The 9863-nt window shown below is 44.3% G+C and overlaps 2 protein-coding genes across 3 annotated transcripts in view; both read left to right on the forward strand.

The window, feature by feature from the left end:
- Window positions 1-315: 315 nt before the first annotated feature.
- Window positions 316-5379, forward strand: LOC147206531 (high affinity choline transporter 1-like). 2 transcript variants are annotated; one of them, XM_086109298.1, is made up of 9 exons: window positions 316-411; window positions 1255-1454; window positions 1555-1668; window positions 1807-1962; window positions 2137-2285; window positions 2428-2574; window positions 3253-3406; window positions 4165-4382; window positions 4481-5379. In XM_086109298.1, exons 2-9 carry the CDS (start codon window positions 1271-1273, stop codon window positions 4973-4975), a joined length of 1617 nt encoding a protein of 538 aa, XP_085965424.1. In that variant the 5' UTR covers window positions 316-411; window positions 1255-1270; the 3' UTR covers window positions 4976-5379. The 2 variants fall into 2 exon arrangements, with proteins under 2 accessions (XP_085965424.1, XP_085965425.1); XM_086109299.1 differs by lacking the exon at window positions 316-411 and having other exon boundaries at window positions 739-1454.
- A 1842-nt stretch (window positions 5380-7221) lies between these two features.
- The window catches only part of LOC147206532 (insulin-like growth factor 1 receptor), a 92066-nt gene continuing 89424 nt past the window's right edge, over window positions 7222-9863 (forward strand). Inside the window, exon 1 of the mRNA XM_086108345.1 lies at window positions 7222-8101. Within this exon, the coding sequence (XP_085964471.1) occupies window positions 8002-8101 (100 nt within the window). The 5' untranslated portion in view covers window positions 7222-8001. The remainder of the gene's footprint in view (window positions 8102-9863) is intronic.

The raw sequence follows: 9863 nt of genomic DNA on the forward strand, positions 1-9863 counted from the left end.
GGGATACTCAACCCAATGTTATATTGAGCCACATTTGACCTGAACCCCCAAAGTTTGATCTTTTCTAGCACTCACACGTTCATATTTTCAGAGCATAAACGGACGGACTGGACCTTGGTATGTTTGGATGCCTCCCGTGCGGTCACTATTTCTGTAAAGTGAACTTCAAGGGAGGTTTTGTTTCATGCCATGGCATTTACTATTTTGTATATTTTAGTTTCCGTAATCCATTCAAGCAAAGTAAAAAAGTGTGTAACTGCTGGGGGCGGTTCGACATGTGGGTGTGGATTTTGGTCCAAGGACGATCATTGTACGGTAAGGGGAAGATAAACCTGACTGAAGAGGCGGGTTTGCAGTCATCCAAAGAAGAATCAACAACGGTGGAAGCCCCTTTCAACAACTCCCAGAGGGGTGAGTTGAGTCAATTCTAATTCATTACGAGTTAAATTAAGACATGCGGTTGACTTGATCTTACTGGGTTATCAAACATGTTTTTTTTTGGGGGGGGGGGGTTGGTAAAACTAACTGACAACTTCCACCAGTCCAAGAACACTTCCGGAAGATTTCTTGGTCCACACTTTCAAGTGATAAACAGACTCAGTTAAACTCGGGTACAAATTGGTAATGACAAGGGTTGTGTCCTTGTATGGTAATATGGATAGATAGCAATTTGCACTCTGCAGTATAGACCTTTACAGCTGATGTCACTTGACCCACAATGATTCATTTCCAGCCTCCAGGTTTAACGACCAGCACACACACACACAAAAAAGAAAACACAAAAAGATGCCATTGTTCGGATTTGATAGTCATCGTGTACAACTTCTTTGGTTTTCTTTCCCCCTAGTTTAGAATCATAGCCGCTGTCACAAGAAAAAAAAAATTGTTTTACTTGCGCAATTAGAGCAAGCGTAAACAGGACAGGCGTGTACAAACACAGAACAGACTCAGCAACTATTTTGCCTCTCGAGCTCAAGCGCCAGCCCTGAGGGATGGAAACCTTTTGCACACGGTGTACAAAGGTGATGCCATCGGTACGGGTTTGGATGCCAACAAAAACTTGTTGCTGTAAATTGGAAATCAGAAAAAAAGTACTGCTACTGTGCATAATAATGTTGCTTCAAAGTGCTGCTGTGGTAAGTCAAACACTAATCATTTAAATTGTGAGATTTGACGATCTAAATTTGACGTCTTGAAACTGTCACACCCATTGTGTAAACCTGTAAACATTTCGTTTGTTGTGTTCATTGGCAGTGGGTGTTTGGCAAGCATGGCAGTGCATGTGGCCGGACTTGTGGCTGTGGGGGTCTTTTACGTGGTCATCCTGCTGACCGGGATCTTGGCCTCGCGCAAGTCAAAGCAAGTGGAGAAGAAATGCTCGGGCAGAAAGAGCGAAGTCGCCATCGTCGGAGGACGCAATATCAACATCGTGACTGGCGTGTTCACCATGGCAGGCAAGACTTTTGTTTCATCTCACCTTGGTCACGAAGGAAAGTTTTTTTTTTTTTTGTTTAGTTTTTCCACCACTGACTTTGTTTCGATGTTTTCTCTCAGCAACCTGGATTGGTGGAGGTTACATTTTGGGGACTGCCGAGGCTGTTTATTCTCCAACTCGAGGTCTCGCCTGGGCATTTGGGCCTCTTGCCTATTTTTTAAATTTTTTAACTGGTAAGTATCAAAAGAATAGCCTTTGTGCTTTTGCAGGCGCGAAAGGAGGTTTCGCACAGAGCGCCGTTGAAGTTAAGAGCCGCCACTGTTTGTTGTTATGAGGTACTTATTGGTCTTGTTTGTTTTGTGTTTTTCCAGCAGGGTTGTTTTTTGCCAAACCGATGAGGTCCAAACACTACTTGACCATGTTGGACCCGTTTCAGGACCGCTATGGCCAATTTTTCACGACAGCAATATTACTTCCTGCTCTGCTAGGTGATATTCTGTGGGTGGCCTGCATCCTTGCTGCCCTTGGTTAGTAATGATATTCAAATGCGTTTTCACTCTCACTGTCAGAAGAAAGACGTGTCCCAGGTGTCCACTTTGAAAGCCGAACTTTGCAATGAGTTTATGCTCTCTGTATGACGGCAAAAGTGATTGTGCCACATGGACCTTTGATTTAATATGATGTTTTGATTTCCATTCCAGGGGGGACGATGAGCATCATCCTGGGTCTGTCATCTACAATCTCAATCCCGATCTCCGCGGCGATCTCCATCAGCTACACTTTTTTAGGAGGCCTTTACGCAGTTGTGTACACTGATATCATCCAACTGTCCTTCATATTTGTCAGTCTGGTGAGCGCTCAAGAAAAATGTACAAAGGTTGCGTGATTGCAGTGGTTCTTGAAAGGAATGTCAAGGCGGCCTTTGTTTGGAAATCCTGTTTTGTTTTTTCACATTTTGCTTTGTCTAACAAGTGTTTGTTTCTTTCTTGTAGTGGCTCTGTATTCCATTTATGTTTCTCAATCCTGCGGTGACTGATCCCTCACAAACGACCAATTTCAACCAGTCAAACAGCCTTCCCTGGTTAGGACAGGTGAAGCTGGAGGACGCAGGAAAGTGGACCGATGACTTTTTCGTGCTGGTCAGATTCTTTTTATTTTGCAAGAAGTCTTCATATCAATGTAATCGATCGATTGTACTCAATATATCTTACACAGTCCTCCCTGAGCCGTCACCTTATCGTGGTGGAGGAGTTTGTCTGTTCGAAAAAACCCAGGAGACAAGTGGTGTGGGGCTTCATTCCTCTTGCAGGGTTGCCAATGGCAAACAGGTCTAACGTGAGGGACCAGAAAAAGCAAACGTGGTCATAATTATCCCCCTTGCGGCTTGACGGCTGTCCGTTGGGTGTCACTCCGGTTGACGGTAGGGCGGCCTTCTGCTCAGGATTGCATCGTTCGGCTCACGTGGGCGATGACAGTGGGACCCGGAGGGCGAGACGAGGAAGAACGGCCCCTCTGATCAAAACCCGAGCAACGTTCTGTTCTTGAACTTGTGTGCTCATCACAGATTGTCCATCACAAACACCATTTTCACATCTACGGTACTTTAAGGGTGTCCACGTGTGCACTTGTCATCAACTTGCAGGAGAAAGGAAAATCTGGGGTCTCTGATCTATCGTTCCGTTTGCAAAAGCACAAGGACAAACTTGACCTGGAGCTTAATATACAATTTGCAGTGCCCTTTCGCTTGGCGTGCTTATGCGCATTCCTGATAAGAAGTGGCATACTTGATGAAGTGATCATGCTTATATGCGCTGTAGGGTTTTGGAGGACTGGCTTCTCAGGCTCTATTCCAGAGGATTCTTGCAGCATCCTCCTCGGCCCGGGCTCAGGTCACCTGTTTTGCTGCTGGCGGCTGCGCTTTTCTGATGGGAATCCCCTCGGTGATCATTGGAGCTGTGGCTACATCTGCAGGTACACACACACACACACACACACCCTACAACAGGGGTGTCAAACATACGGCCCGCGGGCCGGAACCGGCCCCCGAGGGGGTTCGATCAGGCCCGCGGGATAATTTAAAAATGAAAAAAAAGCATAAAAGACACAAAATGAATATTTTTATTAAGATGCAATTCATGTATTAACCGCTAGTCATTGTTTTCTCTTTCGTTTGTAAAGTGTAGGTGGGGGTTACATTTAGATTTCATATGCACATGTGTAAATGGTTTAAGAAAATCCTTTCTTTATAAATCTTGTTTAATCTTAAAATGCATGACTATATTTTTAAATACTAATTGTTCAAGTTTTGTGCCTTTGTACAATCAGTGGGATCAGTTGCACTGCATATATGTGAATGATAAAATTAAATTGCACATTTGTCGAAGGAAATCTAAGGTGTTTTATGAAATGTTAGGTAAATGAAATGTAGGTACATTTCAACATTTTCCTCATGTACTTGTGCGTCGCTATATCAAAACAAAGGAAAGACATATTTTGGTTATTTATAGCAGAGTATGGTATAATTTTAATGGTCTGGCCCACTTGACATCGACCGAGGCCGTATGCGGCCCACAATATGAAATGAGTTTGACACCCCTGCCCTACAACACTCCACAATGCGACTAAGAATTTAGGAGGGGGGTGTCATCATTTTGTCCTGGATTACAATGATTTCTTCTCCATTTTTGTCTCTGTATGTTCCTCTTCCATGCTCTGTCCTTCTCGGTAAGACTGGAACCAGACAGAATACGGTCTACCCCCACCTTATTATCGCGGTGAGGCAAGCAATGTCCTGCCATTGGCTCTGTCTTACATCACACCCGCCTGGGTGGCAGTGTTGGGCACTGGCGCCCTCGCAGCAGCAGTTATGTCCTCCATGGACTCTGTGTTGCTGTCATCTGCATCCATGTTCACCCAAAACATATACAAGTCAACCTTGAGAAAACAGGTGTGTGTGTCCCTTTGAGTGCAGTGTGTGACTAAAACAGCATCGCGCAATGCAACACAACCTTTATGATATTTTCTTCTTTTTTTTTCTCACAACAGGCATCAGAAAGAGAGCTGAAGTGGGTGATTAGGATTAGTGTGCTCCTGGTGGGGCTGGCTGGAACCGGTCTGGCCTTTAATAAGAGCAGCATCCTTGCTCTCTGGGTACTAGCTAATGACACACTCTACTGTGTTGTGACACCACAGCTGTTCTGTGTGGTGCATCTTCTCTCTGGCAATTGCTACGGTGCCATCAGTGGCTACGTGATAGCTCTGCTGCTGCGCATCCTGAGTGGAGAGCCAGCACTCGGGATTCCTCCTGTGCTGCTCTTCCCGGGCTGGAGGGAGGAGGATGGCGTCATCACGCAGTACTTTCCCTTCAGGACATTGATTGTGTTCATTTCTCTGGCGGTCGTCGTCTTCATGTCTTGGCTGTTCCAACTGGCCTTCTCTCGCCAGCTCGTTCCTCAGTCCTGGGATGTGTTTGATGCATTCAAAAAGAAAGGGGAAGCAATAGAAGAGGAGAGGACACCAATACCAATCTCCAAAGACTAAAAGAATGATGTCTTTAATTCAGGTTATAGGCTCACGGTATCTGCCAAACCTGAGTTTATGCATATTCATGTGCACCTTCGTACTTATTTTATATACTGTCCATTCTTCTACAACGTATTACATATTGGAGTGAATGGGAACCCCTGATCTTTGGGCTGAAACACAAAATATCAGGGCAACTTGTCTTAATGTTGACGTCCCCATTCAACCCACAGCCTTTTTCATTCACACACGGTTCTCGAGACTTTGAATTCGAACTGATCCATTGTCCACTCGATGTGATTGATTTATTCCTCAGCGTAACCTTCTCGATTTTTCAACTATTTTAGGTGTTGTGCTCATTAAAAAATCAGCTTTCCTGTGTGGAAAATTGTACTTTCCAAAAAATAAATATTTAAAATACTGTTCATGTTTATACAACGTTGGCAGTTTCGTTGCGTCACTCTGGGGTGGTGGGGAGCCGAGATGCATGAAACTGTAATGACTCAGATAAGACAGCAGAGGGCGATACAAGAACGTTGGATGGGTCTGTACGAATGATGAAGAGCAAGACGTGGTGCCGCTGAAGCTTTCATACACTGTATTCGTTTTTATTTATCGATGCTTTTTGTTTCTGTTTTTCCACTACGAATTGGGAATCTTTATTTTTTTTGGAATCAGTTTTATTTGCGTCTGCCATTGGTACTCTACCTCTCACATTGAGTTATAAGATAAACGGTTCTGCTGTTTGTTTGTTTCTCCAAACCACGTTGTACACGGTAACTGGTTGGAAGAGCTGGGCTTGCGAGAGAACCTGGTTCTGGGGACTGTGAAGGCGTCTACGCCAAAGCATTGCTGCTGCACACCTTGCTACCTTTTGCCCCTCTGCTTCCCCCTTGGTCAGGTTCCACTTCGAAAGGTGAGCTGAGACATGACTAAAATGTATGACTCAAGAAGTTATTCGTGTTCCTTATCCACTCAAGGGTATTTGGCCAAAGAGAAAACAACCTCCACACACAGTGGCATTTTTCAACAACGTCTTTATCCACATGAAATCTTTACTTTTAATCACCGTTTGGTGCATCGAACACCTTAAATGTCAATACCAACTAACTCCAAGTTTGTGGACAATACTCACAACGAACTTTGTGCTAATGTGCTTGCGTTGTGACAAACCACCGGGTATTGTTTTTTTTTTTTTGTGCGCGGGAGACATAACATTTTAGTATTCGACAAACTCAGACATAAGAATTGCCGCAAAATTTGGATTCTATGGTCAATAAGCGTTTTTTTTGGTCAGTCAGCTGCAGTAGAAGAAGACGTTATGCTCATAAACAATATTGACGCCGATCGTTCTAATATTTGTAGGGGGGCGGTTGGCGTTGTCATACCTAGACATGTTCACATAAACTTTGAAGATTGATTGCAATTTTATGACATCGAACAACATGTAGCTTCTTTCTGTAAGCGTCCCAGTCATCTGGTTCTATACAATGATAAGTAGGTTTGGTTGTGTGCTATTTCTGCTTTAAGCTAAAGTAGCGTTTCCAACCTCTTTTAAACTAACTGAGACAGTGTCCAAACTCTTAACAAAAATGCAACAAAGTTTCTTGTGATACTAAACTACAAATGCCACAAATATTGGTGAAAACAATGATACTGAGACACAATCCTTCCGCTAGTGCGATTTCGTCGATCTACTCGTTACCCTGAATTGTCTAACCGAGGGGTCCCCAACCTTTTTTGCCCCACAGACCGTCATTTGCGATCTCCAGCAGTTTTTTTACTCATTGTGTTTTTAGGTAATCGGTCACGTGACGCAGAAGCGTGGCTTGACGTGTGTCAAGCGTGACACAGACGGATGTAACGGAGAATCCGGTAATTTTTCAAAATAAAACATCTTTCGTATTCCGAATTAAACTAAACGGAATTAAGGCAAGTTCTTTCTGTGCGGCCCGGTATCAAATGCCCTGCGGACCGGTATCGGTCCGCGGTCGGCGGTTGGGGACCGCTGGTCTAACCAGTGAGGACAAAGAGCCTACTACAGTACTGCACGATTCCTCAAACTGGAAATGGAATAGATGCCCATCCCAATAAATGCTCAACTCAACCCTGACGTCTCGGCGATGGGAATCCATCCCTGCTGGGAGCGAATCCACGACGGTTTTTCCACCCGGCCACCTTTATCCGGAGCACTATGCGTGTGAGCGAGTTCGTGCGTGCACGAGTGAGTGAGAGAGAAGCCGACTCTTGTTTACAGCAGAGATTCCACGGGAGACCCACTAACACACACACACACACGTTCTCACTGTGGGATTTTAGCAGCTGCAACGTGGACTTGTTTTCACCTCTCTCTCGACGACTAAAGAAAAAAGACGTCGGTAGCGGGAGAAGACGCGGTGTTTACCCACGCGTTCAGCCCCACTCTGCTGTTGCGTGGCACATTTTCCCCGAGCCCACCCTTAAACCTTCACTGGCACGACCACGACGGGCACCGAACGCCGGTGCTGCTCGCTTGCTTGGCTTCCTGGCGTCAAGACATCCACCACGCGGATTTTTCATTCATTTTTTTTGACAAGCAGTATCACCACACAGCCGCCACCCTTCTTCATTTTCTTCTTGGGTGTTTTTTTTTTTTTTTGCTCCACGCGTCTACGAGAGATTTTCACGCCTGGCTGCTGATGATGAGGATGGTGGGGATGTGGGTCGAATTTAAGTGCTGATATATTGTGAATAGAACCAAATTCTTAGGCCTTGTTGTTCTTGGAAGAAGAAGACATGGAAACTGAAGACGGGGATTACCATCATCATGTTGCTGCTCTCATAGCAGTCAGTGCACCTTGGAGGAAATAATACGAGATATTTTTTTTCACGATATAATTTTTTTTTTTAGATTTAAATTTATTCTATTTAAAATCCAAGTGGCCGAGGAGCCAACCCAGACATTTGGACTACAATTGTTTCCCCTCAATCGTTCCGGATACCAACATCCTCTTGGATTTATTGTTATTATTGTGATTTTTTTTTCTTCAAATGAAATAAGGAACATGAAACCTGACAAACTACTAATGGGCAACAGCACTGTCTTGCTTTGGGCTGCGTTGACGACCCTTTCCTCCATATGCGTACGGGCTTCATATGGTGAGAGTAAGTGTGCCCCCCCCCCCCCCACTCTATTTTTCATTTGATGTTAATCTTTCCAATTTAACACCATTAGTGAGTAAACGAGCTGGTGAGAAAACACCTTTTTAATAAAAGTGAACATCTTCAGTGTTTAATGTCCTAAATATAAACATACATTTAAAGGTGATATTATTATTTTTACTATTATTATTGTAAATGGAAAAACGTGACGTGAAACGGAGCATTGGCTGGCCATGCGGTGCGTTCACTTTCCCGTGCAATCGTAGCAAAATTGTGCTTCACCGTGTGCAAGGTCGCCCGCGTTTCACTCTAACGGTGTGTTCCTATTATCAATATGATGACGATGTTTAGGATTGTTATTATTTGAAGTAGTCATGGCAATAGGACACGTTTTACATTGCCCTTGCTCGGAGAGCCAAGGATGACTCTGCAACATGGATCTGAAGGTTACTACCCGGACGGACCATGTGGCCATTTTGCTGCGTTCAGGGACACGCATCTGCTCTCCCCCCTCCTCGCACATTGACGAGATGATCTTAATGAGCAGATTCAGCCTTGCATCAATACCAGGTCACGTTTTATGTCACCAAAATTGACGCCATCCATTCTAATAATTGAGCCCCCCCCCCCCCCCCCCCACCCTGCACTTTCAGCCAAAGAAAGATCAGAAAAAATAACACATGACTCCATCACTTTTACCTTCACTGTACTCCAAAGTCTCCATGTTGCTGCATCGCCCCTCAGTCTTGGAATTCGCATTTAGACCACTGCTTGAGAGCTCGTGTGTTGGGCAGATTTGTCATTGTAACATATGAGGATAAAAAATTGCTAGAAATGACAAAGGTATTGAATGTTTGTCATTATTTGCCCCGTGGTTGGCTGTCGACCAGACCATGATGCACTCTCCCTTTGACTTTGATGGCAGTGTTATACTCCACAGTCTCCACTTTGCTGCAACAGCCCTTGGCATCCAGGAGGCCCTGATTCTCTGCTTTTGGTGTTGCGTGTGGCCTGTGATTGGCTGACGAGTAGTCTCCACTTTGCTGCAGTGTCCCTCAGACTCTACTTGACTCAAATCGGTCTTCATGGGGGCGAAGATAGCAAACATCAATGTCCACTTTGATATTCTCCACGTTTGCTGTTTGTGTAGTGGTGTTCCATGCGATGCATTCAATGCTGCATGTTTTGTTTTCAATTTTTTTCTTTGCAGTCCAAGCAATCTCTCCGAGAACTTGACACTCCCTGGTGTATGATATCAGTACACGGGTGTTCTTAGACCGGTGTTGTTTTAGTTGGAGCGCAAATTTTCTTCTGTTATCTTCTAGTCAAACAATGTATTTACTTGGCAACAAGGGTTAAGCGCTGAATTGTTTAAACATTTTGTTTACCTACTCTTTTAATGTGCACATTCTGGTTGAATTGAATTAATCAAAAGGAAGCCTACGACCCGGGAGCACCGACAAGACCTTGGAAATAGGGCATGTAAAAATAACCACAGGTTAAAACAGATGTGTTTTTGTTGATTGCAAGTGTGTGTGTGTGTGTGTGTGTTTGTGTGTGTGTTTGTGTTAGCATGTGAAGCCTTTAATTGGCTTCTGCTGTTCACACCACTACTATTAGCTGTTATTAAACTGATGGCCGCCCGTGTTTCACCAACAGCATCGCGGGGTCATTGGGGCACCTTTTGATAGATTTCGTGAAGCGCCCTAGTGTTCTCCACTCAATTATTTATGAAAAGGATACGTTGCTCCGGAAAAGCTAGAAT

Source organism: Hippocampus guttulatus, chromosome 4 (assembly GCF_054856545.1).
Source record: "Hippocampus guttulatus isolate MCC_2025c chromosome 4, RoL_Hgut_1.0, whole genome shotgun sequence".
In the NCBI taxonomy this organism is placed as follows: domain Eukaryota; kingdom Metazoa; phylum Chordata; class Actinopteri; order Syngnathiformes; family Syngnathidae; genus Hippocampus; species Hippocampus guttulatus.